General features: G+C 41.4%; 1 protein-coding gene across 1 annotated transcript in view; it reads left to right on the top strand.

Annotated features, from left to right (window-relative positions):
• The window catches only part of NDNF (neuron derived neurotrophic factor), a 42,578-nt gene that overhangs the window by 25,911 nt on the left and 2,327 nt on the right, over positions 1–14,340 (top strand). The window contains exons 2-3 of the mRNA XM_027853732.1: positions 6,010–6,198; positions 9,565–9,689. Of these exons, the coding sequence (XP_027709533.1) occupies positions 6,011–6,198; positions 9,565–9,689 (313 nt within the window). The 5' untranslated portion in view covers position 6,010. The remainder of the gene's footprint in view (positions 1–6,009; positions 6,199–9,564; positions 9,690–14,340) is intronic.

The raw sequence follows: 14,340 nt of genomic DNA, 5'->3' as shown, positions 1-14,340 counted from the left end.
TAATAGGTTGAAGCAATAGCATATAAAGAGCCAGCCTCAGAGATAGGAAGACATGGCTTCCAATTACAGGTACAAACTGTATGGCCCTAGGCAAGTCATTTCACCCTGGGCTCACTGCCTTGTCATTGGTTCACCTTGCTTCCTCCTCACAACTCTCTCTAGTGATGTCTTTTCTGCTCCTTCTTCCATGTAGTTCTTTTTTGGTGATTTCTGGCACCCTTTTCATGCCCACTGCATGCCTTTTCCTACTGCCTTTTGGCATTCCCTATTTTAAAGCCTGTTCATTTTGAAGTGCCAATGTCTCTCATAGCTATTGAGGAATCATAGGCATAAAGAGGAAGTGGATGTATGTTCCATTGTATTTCAAAGTCATATTTTTTCCTGACTCCTTTTTCAGAGTAGAGGTATTGTACTTTGAACTTCTCTCATTTTGTAGCCACTGAGGTCCTCAGTGATATGCAGAATACCTCGATTTCTCTAAGTACTTTATGGAGTCAGCATAACTTTGGCCAAATTCAGTGCTGACCGAGATGACTGCTGATACAAAGTCCGCATCTTCCTTACCTTCTGCTTCAAGACATTCAGTAAGCCATGTCCTGCTGACTTTACCTCCCCATGACATTGGTAGGGTTAGCTCCTCTTTTCCCCTTCCTCGAATTCACTGAAATATTAGTCTCATCATTCTTTTGCTTTACCTTCTTTATTTTATTTATTTATTTATTTTTAGTGAGGCAATCGGGGTCAAGTGACTTGCCCAAGGTCACACAGCTGGTACGTGTCAAGCGTTTGGTCTGAGGCCAGATTTGAACTCAGGTCCTCCTGACTTCAGGGACAGTGCTCTATCCACTGTGCCACCTAGTTGCCCCTTTAAACATTTTTTTTCTTTTTTTAAGGCAATTGGGGTTAAGTGACTTGCCCAGGGTCACACATCTAGTAAGTGTCAAGTGTTTGGTCTGAAGCCGGATTTGAACTCAGGACCTCCTGACTTCAGGGCTGGTGCTCTCTTCACTGCACCACCTAGTTGCCCCGCTTTATCTTCTTTATATATCATTGGTGGGTGTTAGCATAATTCAACACATCCTTAGTCTGAGCTCAGTCCAATTCAATGGCAATTTGGTGGAGCAGTGAATAGAGTGCTGTGCCTGGAGTCAGGGAGACTTGAGTTTAAATCTGACTTCAGACATTTCCTAGCTGTGTGACCCTGAGCAAGTCACTTAACTTCTCTCTGTCTCAGTTTTTTTAACTGTAAAATGGGGGTAATAATAGCACCTACCCCCCAGGGTTGATGTGATGATCAAATGAGATAATACTTGTAATACAGTGCCTGGCACATTGTAGGTGGATAAATAAATGATTATTTCCTTCCTTTCTTCAGGGAGCATTTATGTGCCTGGCATGGTGCTAGGTACTAGAGATATATAGATGAGAATGAAATAACCCTACCCCTGTGGAGTTTACCTTTAATCAAGGTTGGTGAGGTGGGGGGGGGGTCAGGAAGGGAAAGCACATGCACAAATAAGTTAAATAGAAAATAATTTCAAAATTTCATAGTAGGGATGGGAAGACCACCTCTATTTGGGCTGTGGGAGGCATGATCATCCAGGTAACAGTCCTACTACATGACTCAGTTTATCCTCTGGCTACCATGACCTGGTGTCTATTGATTCGTTATTCTTCTAGTATTCTGGTGGCTGTAGTGCCTAGTATTCTTGTATGTACTATGTATCATTCTTATACATACTATGCCTATAGTATCTTGTCCCTAGTATTCTTCCTGTCTCTGGTGAATCCCGTGTGTCAGCCTCAAAAAACAAGGACCCTTATTCCTCCTCCTATATCCTGATATCCTGAGCTGACATGCTTACAACAGCATATTCCTGAAAGAAAGTTACTGTAAATACCAGAGTGCAGAAAGCCCTTTCCATATCACTTCCTTGGACCTGAGCCAGACTCTGCCCAGGGTCTTTTTGTCCCAAACTTTAGCCCATTTGTCTCCTTGGCTGACAAAATGGATCATGTCAAATGAGTTGTTAAGGAATAAAGTCATTTAAGATGAAGTGATACTTATGGTGTAGGTAAGCTATCCCTTTCACTGTGTGCCAGTAGTAAACTTTTCTGAAATATACTTATGATTCTATCATCTTCCTTTTGGAAGTTTAGTTTTGAAAGGGTCTAAATGTAATTTCCAAAAAGGGGACAGACTCTTCAATATCATAGATGAGAATGGGATTTTAACCCAGTTAGGGGCTCTATTCTTTTCATAATTTTCTATCTAAGCAGTTTACTGGAGGCCATGTTACCATTCATTAGATGATAGTGAGAACCACTAATTATTGGACCTCCTTGGAAATTGACCAGGGCTAGTCAGCTCAACTAGAAATTATATTTGGCATAGTTCTGCAACTTCTATGGGGTGGTGTTGGTGGTGGTGGTGTGATGCTTGTATCTACCACTGCTGGATTTCCCACTTTGCCCTCAGCACTCCCAGAAAAAGGGCAGAAGGAAAAGAAAAAGGATTAAAAGTGAAATAACCCCTAGTTCCCTTTTCCTCTTGATTAACCAAGAGGAAACTGAAAATCAGAAAGAGGAAAGGATATACCATTAGAGGGCACTTTTGCAATCCTAGAGAAGAAAACTCTACACTTTGCTTTGGGTTTGTTCTAAGAAGAAATGCTTTTAGACGGTTATTTGAAGTGTCTGGTGCTTACACATAGTGACTGATAGCAGGAAAACATTTTCATTTTGTAGAAAAAAATGATTTAATGAAATATATGGATCTGCTTTCAAAGATGATCAAAGTAAGGTTTTATTTGTAATAAAATACATATAGGCAATAATTTGCATTTGAGGAGTGTTTACAGTTTCACAGATATGTTTTGTAAAAATAACAAATCAGCCTTTGACCTAATTAATGAACTAATTATCCAATGTTGTAGAACGGAGAATGAAGTAAGTTTTCTCAATAATATATGAATTTCAAAAGATCATCTTTTTATATTTTAATTGAAATTTGACATCATAAAATGCCTACTAGAATGGACACTAGAAAGAAAGGAAGAAAATAATTATATTTTTAGAGACCACCAATGCACAAGACACTTTGAAATTAGCATTAAGTGTGTAAAATATAAATGTATTAAGGCAAAGATCAAAACTGATCATCAGATTAGTTGGGAGAAAGACAGCAATATGACAAAATTCAATTTTAATTGTTCAACCTCACCTTTTCAAACAAGCTACGTACAAAAAATTGGAAGCAGATAATAGCAAAAACATAAATGTAGTCTATGACCACTTCCCACGAAAGTTTAACATATAAAAATATTACAAGATTATAATTATGGTGCTGGAGTAGATGTAAAAAAACTTAGAGTTCAATTCCCTCATTTTACACATAAGGAAAGAGGCTCAGAGAGGTTTAAATGGCTTGTGCATGTCAGAGGCAGGATCTGGGATAATTTCTTCTTTACTGTAGGTCCCGAATTCACCTCACCACGGTCTCCATTGCTTTCAAGTTTTGTTAGGTTCTGGTGATGACAAAAGCTGGGTTAAGGGACAGGACATCAACTCTCCCCTTGGGTGACCTTGGGCAAGGATCAATCTCTGCTAACACATCTGTAAAGTAATGGAATTGTTAGGTGGACTAGTGAACTATGTGGATAGATTTCAGAGGGTCTGTAATTTTTTTTTAAATGATGACTGTATTTCAGTATAATTGGTTTCCTTTGCAATCATTTGTATTTTATGCATTTTGGGACATTCTGGAAAAGGGTCCTTGTGCTTCATCTGACTGCCTGAGGGATCCAAGACTCACCAAAAGGTTAGGAATACCTGCACTAGGAGATTCCAGTGCACCCTCTAAACATTCTCTTCCTCTCTGATTTATTTAACAACAACAACAGCTTGCCCTTTAAGGGAAAAATGAAGTATCATTCTTGGTAATTAGAAAAGGAGAAGCATCTGAAATAAATATCCAAAGAGAGCTTGCTTTCTGTCCCCCGGCCCCTTCTGTTATTATTAGGCCTGAATAGCTCAGTAAAGTTCCTGTACCTGTCCATTCATGCAAAAAAAGTAGCACATTATTTAGTTGCTTCCGACTCTTTGTGACCTCATTTGGGGTTTTCTTGGCAAAGATACTGGAGTGGTTTGCCATTTCCTTCTCCAGCTCATTTTACAGATGAGGACACTGAGACAAACAGAATTAAGTGACTTGCCCAGGATCACACAGCTACTAAGTGTGTGAGGCCAGATTTGAACTCAGGGCTGCCTGACTCCAGGCTGGGTGTTTTATCCACTGAGCTACCTACCTGCCATAGCATGTTGTAGAGGTCATGTAGTCTAATCCCTTAATTTTACAAATTGATGAACTAAAGTCTGGAAAGCTGAAATAACACTTTTTTGAAATGGTCACATAGGCAGAAGGTAGCAAGGCTGGAATTCAGAGTCGGGCACTCTGATGCCAAATCTAGTGTTCTTTTCACAATGTCATGGTGGTAATGTAGAATAAAGGAATGAGCACTAGAATTCAAGTCAGGAAACACCTGGATTTGACTCAGACCCTGGTACCAATGAGCTATGTGGTCTCAGAAAAGTCATTACTCAGAGCCTCAGTTTCCTCAACAATAAAACAAGGTGATTACTAATGCTTATACTGACTTCATAGAGCTGTTGGGAGGCTCATCTGTTCGTGCAATGATTGACCATGAGTCCAGGGAATTTGTTCCCCTCCTCTGGCCAGAGGTGATGGATTCTGAATGATTGCAGATTGAGGCACTTTTAGGGGGGGTAGAAGGAGCGGCACATGGTCAATTTGAGAATTTGGTTTATGTTTATCATTTTTTAAAATTTCTTTTTCAAGGGGGAGGCAGAGGAGGTGGAAAAGGAGAAAGGATTTTCATTGAAAAAGCAAATTTTAATTAAAACTAGTTATCATAGAGATCAGATCTTTAAGTTTTTATTTTAAAAATGAAATTTTATTTAAAAAATCAAATTGACCCAACTAATCAATTAAATGTACCCCTGGGCATTTACCTCAGTACAAAAGTCCCCACAATTAAAATATTAGCTTCTTTCATCTGGAACAAGAACATACAGCAGTTTCTCGAAGAAATATTCCCCTGTTGGATTAATAAAGAACTAAATCAGAGGAGTGTTTGTCTTGGAGTCAGGAAGAACTGGGTTAAAATCCTGCCTCAGACCCTTCCTAGCAGTATGACCTTGAACAAGTCACTTAATGAGTATTTGCCTCAGTTTCCTCATCTGTGAAATTGGGGAGGGTGGACAAATGATCTCCAAAGACCCTTCCAGCTCTCAATCCATGATCCTGTGAGATGTTGTTGTGATTAAAGCCAGACTTTATGAATAACTTAGATAAAGGCAGTGAAGACACATTAAATTCGCTGAAGACACAAAGCTAGGGAATATGCACAACGCATTGTATGGTCAAGATAGGGGCTCAGAAATGATTTCAAAAGCTTCAGTGTTGGATGGCAGACTCAGGTCTTCCTCCATTGTCCTGTGGAAGTGATTCTGAATCCCTTAGGTGGCTGTGTTGGGGCAAAGATACAAGATCGGTTACCTCTGCGGGCTCTGTGTGCATTCATCACAGATGGAAGGGAAATCCAGGGGCTTTGTCCATGTTCCGGGATTTCAGGGACTGAATTCAGAAGGTCTCCCATCTCAGCCCTTTGGAGTCATCATGCTCTGCTCAGGTGTGCATTCTGTTTCTGTCATTCAGACCAGTCCTTCTTTCTCTCTAGGGCAGCTGGGTGGCACAGTGGATAGAGTGCTAGACCTGAAGTTAGGAAAACCTGAGGTCAAATCCAGCCTCAGACACGTCCTAGCTGTGTGACCCTGGGCAAGTCACTTAACCCTATTTGCCTCAGTTTCCTCATCTGTAAAATGAGCTGGACAAGGAAATGGCAAAGCCCTCTAGGATCTTTGCCTGGAAAACCCCAAATGGGGTGAAGAGTCAGACACGAACGAACAACGATGCCTCTCTCTTTGCAGGATGGTGCTGATTCGCTGGGGTGTGCTCTGGCTGCTGTTACCCCTTGCTTCCTGGGCCCAGAAGTTACCGACTCGCGATGAAGAGCTGTTCCAGATGCAGATCCAGGATAAAGCGCAGTTTCATGATTCGTCAATGTTACCAGACGGAGCTGAGATCAGCAGCTATCTCTTCAGAGACACATCGAAAAGGTACTGTTCCTGGGGTTCTCTCTGTCCTTGTGTCTCCATAAAGCACCCGTAGAATATTGCATTTGAGATCTGATCTAATGATGATAACTAGCATTTGGGCTTTAAGGTTTGAAAAGCCCTTTTCCATGCTGCTTCCTTCCACCCTCACAACAACCCTGGGAGGGAGGTGCTGTTAGAATCCTCATTTTACAGATGAGGAAACTGAGGCAGACAGAGGTCAAGTGATGCCCAGGGTGGCATAGCTAGTAAGTGTTTGAGGCAGGATTTGAACTCAGGTCTTCCTGACCATAGGCCCACTGCTCTGTCAACTGTGCTGCCTAGTTGCCTTAGGTTTGCTGAACGTGGAGTCCTTTTGCTTTCTTTATATCATCAGAGCTTAGCATAGTGCCTGGCACATGGTAAGCACTTCATAAAAATGCTTGCTATGTCGTCTACCTGTCTCTCATTCTATCTTTTCTATCTATAACTGTATCATTGATATCTATCTACGTATTTATCACCTATCTATCCATCCAAACACTATTCATCTATCTAGCTATAATTTATAGAAATAACTCATATACAAAATTTACCAATATTTACATCTATAATTTGTCATCTATTCTATTTGTCAACTGACTGATTGAGGTAGCTTGGTTGCAAGGTAGACTGGGCAGTGGACTTAGAGTCAGGAAGACTGGAGTTCAAATCCGGCCTCAGATACTTACCAGCTACTTGACCATAGGCAAATCATTTCTCCCTCAGCCTCAATTTCTTCATCTGTAAAATGGGAATAATAATAAGACCTACCTCCTAGGGTTGTTTTGAGGCTCATATAAGATATTTTAACAGTTCTTTGCAAATCTTAAACTTATATGATGTTAGCTGTTGTTATCATTGATATATGATGCCTCTTTATTGAAAAAAGAAAAATGGTTCTTTCTTAGAGCGCTATAATGACATGTGATGAGATGTTTCAATTTATGTAGTGGTATGAGCTTAGATAGCAAGATGCAAAAAGCCCAAGAGTTCTTTCCCCCCAGGTAGAATTAATGGGGTCCTGGTCCAGGGTCCCATTGGGAAAATCAGCTAAGAGGGCTACAGCTTCCTCATTCCTCTATTTTTTTTTTAACATGAACCTAGTCAAGCACAAAATAGATGGTCCAAGGGAGTGAGAATTGTAGCAGTTTCTGATCTGACCAAATGTGTACCTTTGTTCTACAGAGATCCCTCTTCTGAAATCCCTGAAGCTCCTTTGCCAGTGCCTTAGCAGGTCATAAACTTGACCTTGAAGCCTCAAAGGTCATTCTAGGATTCTGACAGTTCCACTGAGCTAGAAAGGCTCTGAGTCTTCAATGCTGACTCCATTTCACCAGTTTCTTTCTTAAATTTGCTTCTAGGCTGCAAGAAAAAACTCAATCCCATTTTACTGTCTAGAGACTGCGTTTTCGTAAAGCTGATGGGTTATAGGGCTAAAGGTAGAGAGGTGGTGTGCGTATTCTACTCCTATTTCTATGGAATTGGCATAAAATAAGGCTAGAATTGAAAACTCTCCTTCCTCAGTTTTGCCATCTGTGAACTGGGCATAAAAATCTGAGACTCAGAGTACAGCTTTTAAACTTTGATTGTTTTTAATTAATACGCATGTTTTCTCCCCCTCCAACCCTTTCCCAATTATAAAAGAAGAAAAAACAAACCCATGTAACAAATAATGCACGGTCATAGTCATAAAGAAGAATTCAATTTAACTTTCTCTGCTGTAGGGAGAACAGTTTTATATTTTCAATAGTACCCATTGTTGTCCTCTCTGATGTATTACTATGGTGACTCATAATGGCAGACAAGGTAGCGGCATAGACAGGGAGCTGGGAGGAGCTTGGAGGTCACTGAATCCAGTGTTTGGCAAGTGTGGAAACTGAGGTACAGATGAGTTAAACAACTTGCTTAAACTCACACAGCTTGTATCTGAGGTGAAATACGAACCCAGGCCTTTTTTTTTTTTTTGGTGAGGCAGTTGGGGTTAGGTGACTTGCCCAGAGTCACACAGCTAGTAAGTATCAAGTGATCAAGTGTCTGAGGCTAGATTTGAACTCAGGTCTTCCTGATGCCAGAGCCAGTGCTCTATGTACTGTGCCACCTAGCTGCCCCAAACTCAGGCCTTCTTACCTACAAGTTCAACACTTCATTCATCACACCAGACTGCTCAAACTCGAATGCTGACTGCCTGAGTGACATTGAACATAAGTCACACTTCACCTCTGGCAACTTATGTTGTTCATCTCTAAAAGGAAAGGATTGGACTAGATAACCTTTAAGGTCTCTTCCAGCTCTAAACACTGATGATTTAGGTTGGAGAGGGGTTGCTATCTGCATCAGTGGAGGGAGTTTCCACACTGAGAAAATCACTCATTTAAAAATATATTAAAAAACAAAAAACATTGTTAACATATAATTAAATTGTTTTTTTTTTGTTTTGGGTTATTTTTGCCTTTTACCTTTTGCCAAAAGCAAACAGTAATTTGAGAACTACATTGTTAGAATAACACTTTTCCAATTGGGTAGCTATAAAAATTTTCAGTGGCAGTGTTTTCTTAGAATGCCTTCAAGCTCACCACCTTCATGGAGAAGAAGTAGCCTAATATAATAATAAGGTGACATCTTCATAATACTTTAAAGTTCACAAAACTCTTTTCCTGCATCTCGATTTCATCCTTTAAACTAGCAAAATGGTAGTAGACACTATCATACCCATCTTACAGATAAGTCAATGAGGCTCAGAGAGCTTGTGATGTGTCCATCATCCCCAGCCCAAAACAGAGGTTGAATTTGAACCCAGACCCAGTGATCTCTCCACTGAACTGTGCTGTCTCTGCTGAGCAATGCCTTTGATAATGAGTCCTGCCCTGGGTGAGCTCTTAACCCAGGATCAGTTTGCAAATACAAAACCTACTTTGTCTAAGTCACCAGTTATTTAGAAGTAGTCAAGCTTAGCGTGCCTGCTTTATTGGTTTATTGGCATAAGCCAGGCAGGTTACTTCTAGGCCAAAGCTGTCAACGTCATACATGATGCATCTGTAATTCCATCCAAGTGGTCATGACCGCCAAAGAAGAGGTTGGAGCCCATACATGCCTGCATGTCCTGGGGACTTTACCCATGGCCTGTCACAAATTTGCCAAAGGGGCTCCACCCAGCGTGATGAGGGCCTTTTTCACTCTCTTGATACTGAAGGGATGCCATTGGAGAATGTGGGCCGACCACCCATGGCAGAGTCTTACTGTGTGTGTTCCTTGCAAGTAGGGATGGTTGCATTCACTGTATTGGTATATAGTGCCTGTCAAATAGTAGGTGCTTAAATGCTTATTCATTTATTTCTCCCCCTGCCCCAGGTATTTCTTTGTGGTGGAAGAAGACAATACCCCTCTGTCTGTCACCGTAACGCCATGCGATGCACCGTTGGAATGGAAGCTGAGCCTGCAGGAGCTGCCTGAAGAGGCCAGTGGAGAAAGCTCAGGTGAGGAAGGAGGGATAGCTGCTGCTCTTCCCTCCCTGGATGGACCTGCGCCACCAGCATCCTGTGAAGAGGAAGGCAGTGAGTGCCCTTGGCTCCCGATCAGACATCAGGGAGCACTGGATTTGGAAAATTCCGCCCAGCACTCCAGGGATAAAGAGGGACCTTCTGCTCTCTCTTAAAAAAAAAAGAAATATATACACAAGAATATGCATACATATATGTATATAATATGCACATGTGTGAGCATGCGTATACATATAGGTGTGTACATTGTATTGCATGCATGTCTACGTTATGTATGTTGTGTAACTGTATATGTGTGTGTATATACACAGACAGATACACACACATATATTCATATATAAACTTTCATTTCCCCATAGATCCCACCCACCCAGAGAACCATCACTTATAACAGAGAAGAGACAAGAGGGGGGAAAAGTCACTCATCAAACTAACCAATAAAGCAACTGAGTTTGACAGCTTCTCAGTGTTCCACACCAGTAGGCTCACCCACTATGCAAAGAATGCAGGCATATGCTCGTGGTCATCTCTTCTTTGAGGACGAGCTTAGTAATTCTAATCATGGCATTCAGTCTCCTCTGTTTTTGTTTCCTTTCATTTACACTGCATCCTGTTTTCTTGGTTCTGTTTACCTCAATCTTGGCCACTTCATAGAAGTCTTCCTATGTTTCTCTGAATCTGAAAGATGACGGAACTGTCTGTGTTCTCCACTGATAGCCTCTTTCTTTGTTTTCATCATTTTGCTTTTTTAAAATAGATTCCATTTTATTTTTTCAATGAACAAAATTTGATTTTACTCCTCCTTCCTTCCCTCCCCTTGTCCCCTTTTCTTCAAAATTAAAAAAAAAAAGGAAACCAATCCCTTAAAACCAATATCCCTAATTGGGTAAAATGCCCACTTAGGTCATGGCCCAAAGTGTATGTTTCATTGGTTGCATTGAACTCCCCGCTCCCTTCTGTCAGAAGGTAAACACCATTCTTCATCCCCCTTACTAGCTGTGTGACCCCGAGCAAATCACTTAATGCTGTTTGCTTCAGTTTCCTCATCTGTAAAATGAGCTAGAGAAGGAATGACAAACTAGTATCTTTGTATCTGGGATCAAAGTTGGTCATGGCATTGATTAGGAGCAGAGTCTGTGTGAAGTGTCTATCTTTGCATGCCCAGTTGTGCTCAGTGCTGAGTAGATCATGAAGAGGCATTTCTCGAAATTGAAAAAGATTGAAATAGAATGGCTGTTGGACTGGAGTGACTCAGGGACAAAATGTGAGGTGCCTTTCATTTGTCTGGAGGCAACTGGGCTTTCTCTTCCTTAAGATCAGATAAGTGCACATTATCTGAGTACTGACTGGTACCAACCAAGTACACGTTGGTGTACTTGGAGGATGAGAGAGTGCTTGTGTTGCTGGGCACTATTTTGTCCTCTTCTATAGGTTTCTTAGGTTCCATGGATGTAGAAACGATGTTGATTTCCTTCTGCTTTGGTGCTCATGAACATGCCAGTGAGTGGCTTGATACAAGTATGGTAGAGCCTCTCGAGCCAATAAGGGTTCCTATTTAACTCCTATCTAGCAGCAGACAAAGCGCTGCCTGTCCCTTGTGGCATAGGAGCAGCCTAGGCCTCACAGACCTTGGCTTCAGCCTTGCAGGCTCCTGCCCCTGCCTCGGCTTTGGCTGTGCCTTTGGCTACTGCCTTGCGTGCCTCTTCTTCTGCATTGAGCATGTCTGGATCGTTCCTTTTCCTCAAGGTCACTCATGTTTCTATGAGAATTTACTGCTCCCTGCAGCTATGGGAAGAATTTGTTTTGTTTTCGTGATTTCTCATGGCACACAGATATTCCATCATATTTGTGTACCACATTTTGTTTAGACATTCTCCAATCTAGAAACATCTGTCTTGTTTCTAATTCTTTGCAAACACAAAAAGTGCTGCTATGAATGTTTTGGTATATTTGTTATTCAGCCATGTTCAACTCTTCATGGCCCCATTTAGGGTTTTCTTGGCAAAGATACTAGAGTAGTTTGCCATTCTTTCTCTAGCTCATTTTAGAGATGAGGAAACTGAGGCAAACAATGTTAAGTGATTTGCTCAGGGTCACACAGCTAGTAAATGTTTGAGGCCAGATCTGAACTCAGGAAGATGAGTCTTCCTGACCCCAGGCCCAGTACTCTACCCACTGCAGCACTAACCACTCTTATTTCGGTGTACGTGGGACCTCTATGTCTTGTCTTTGCTCTCCTGGTAGCGTATGCTTAGCAGTGAAATCCCTGGGTCAAAATTCGATATTTTATTCACTTTGTTCACCCAGTTCCAAATGATGTTACGAATGTTTGGACCAATTCACGGCTCTCACAGGATATTATGATGTCTGTCTTTCTGAAAGAGAGGAACTATCTTCAATGGATCATTGTCATGATTGTCAGAAGTACTGCTCCTAACACGTGTTAACTGTATGACTCTTGGTAAATCACTAAATTTCTCATTGCTCTATTAATATATTTTCTAAGAACAAAAGTTGCCAAGCACCATGAGCAGAAGGCATTCCTCCATCTCAGAGTTACCCTGTCAATGAAACCACAGGTCCAGTCTCTATCCTCCATTCCTTTATTAATTCTGTAAATTGGTTATACAAATTTATAAATGTGATATAGCCTGAAGATTAATACTATCAACTTATAGAATCCACTTCTCCAGGGTGGGCAGTAGGTCTCCACAGATGAAGGGATTAGATTATTTCCTTCTCCAACCATGCAACTTTGCTACATATGACCCGACAAGGATGAGTGTGTGTGTGTGTGTATGTGTGTGTGTGTACGTATGCTGAGTCAACTACAAATTCATGATTTCCACTCTCAAATGGGCCCTCACTGCAACAGGGCAACTCTTTGTCTTGTACCTAATTGATTCACTCCCCACTGCCACAGTGGCTGTTCTAAACCCTCTTGTTTTCTTCAGTTTTCCTAGGATACCTCTTCTACCCCTCTCAGAGCTAAGGCCCACAACCCTACTTCCCTGTAAAAATTGAGGCCATTCTCCAAGAGGCCTCCTCCCCCTCCTCCATCTTGCATCACTTCTCCTTCACTCTTGTCTCTCTGCTCACAAAGTCAAAGCTGTCTCCATGCACACGTGATCCTCCTCCCTCTCATCCTCGCCAATATATTGCTCTCTCTATCAACGCCCCCCCATCTTCAGTCTCTCTCCTGTCTACAAACAGACCCATATTTATTCCATCCTTAAAAAACAAAACAAACAGCAACAAAAACACAGCCCTCACTTGATCCAAACGTCCATGGCAGCTAGCACACTACCGTGTCTCCCCTTCTTAACAAAGCTCTCTCTACTTCTTCTCTTCTTACTCTCTTTCCAACTCTTTGTTCTCTGGCCTCTGACCTTATTGTTTGGCTGAAACTACTCCCTCCAAAATAACCAGGGATCTCTTCATTATGGAACCCAATGGCTTTTTTTCCAATCCTTGTCCTTCTTGACCTTTCTGAGGCATTTGACACTGTTTATCATCTTCTCATTCTGGATATCCTCTTTCTCTCTTCTGAGTTTTCACGACCTTTCTCTCTCCTGGTTCTCCATTCTGTCTGACATCTTATCAGTCCAATTTGCTGGCATATCACCTGCATCATATCCCATAACTGAACACTTATCTGGGAGGAAAATCTTATTCATGCACAAGTTTGTCTTCTGAGCTCCCTTTGAAATCAGGGACTTTATGGTTTGGATTTTGTCTTCAAATCTAACCCATAGACATTTCATGGACTAAATGATTGCTTAGTAAATGGTATTGATACAGCAACTTGAGACTTACAAAGTACTTTACGTGGTTTGTTTCATTTGATCCTGTGAGGTAGGTGCTATGATTTTCCTCCATTTTACAGATGAGCAAAGTGAGGCTGAGTGACAGCAAATAACTTCCAAGGGTCACACAGCTAAGTAAGTGTAGTAGGCAGAATTTAAACTTAGGTTTTCTTAGCTCCAAGTCTAGTGATCTATTTACTGTGCCACCTAGCTGCCTTCTCTGTCTCTCTCTCTCTGTCTCTCTCTGTCTCTGTCCCTGTCTCTCTCTCTCTCTCACACACACACACACACACACACACACACACACACACCCCTATTATTTGGGACAGCTGGGGGTTCAGTGGATAGAACACTGGGCTTGGAATCAGGAAGACTCATACTCATGAGTTCAAATCTGGTCTCAGACTCTTATTAATTGTGTGACCCTGGGCAAAGTCACTTAACCCCGTTTGCCTCAGTTAGTCATCTGTAAAATGAGCTAGAGAAGGCAATGGCTAACCACTTCAGTACCTCTGCCAAGAAAACCCCAAAATGGGGTCATGAAGAGTCAGACATGACTGAAAAACAACATCTATCTATCAATCATCTGTCTCAATAAATAAATTGATTTTCATTAAAAAAAAAAGACACGACCAAACCACAGCCTCAAGCCTTTGCCTCTTTGCTTCGTTAGTCCCCCCTAGAGCCTTTCCCACAGAAGTTGATGCACATATTAGGCATCAATGTAAAAACATTCTGAAATCACAGGCCATACAAAAAAAGGTTGTGGGCCAGATTTGGCCTGAGAGTTATAGTTTGCCAATGTTTGGCATAAATCGTTA

The sequence above is a fragment of the Vombatus ursinus genome, unplaced genomic scaffold, assembly GCF_900497805.2.
Source record: "Vombatus ursinus unplaced genomic scaffold, bare-nosed wombat genome assembly UNPS02010193.1, whole genome shotgun sequence".
Lineage (NCBI taxonomy): Eukaryota > Metazoa > Chordata > Mammalia > Diprotodontia > Vombatidae > Vombatus > Vombatus ursinus.
Note: the sequence above shows the minus strand (reverse complement) of the source record. Positions and strands in the feature narration are given on the sequence as shown.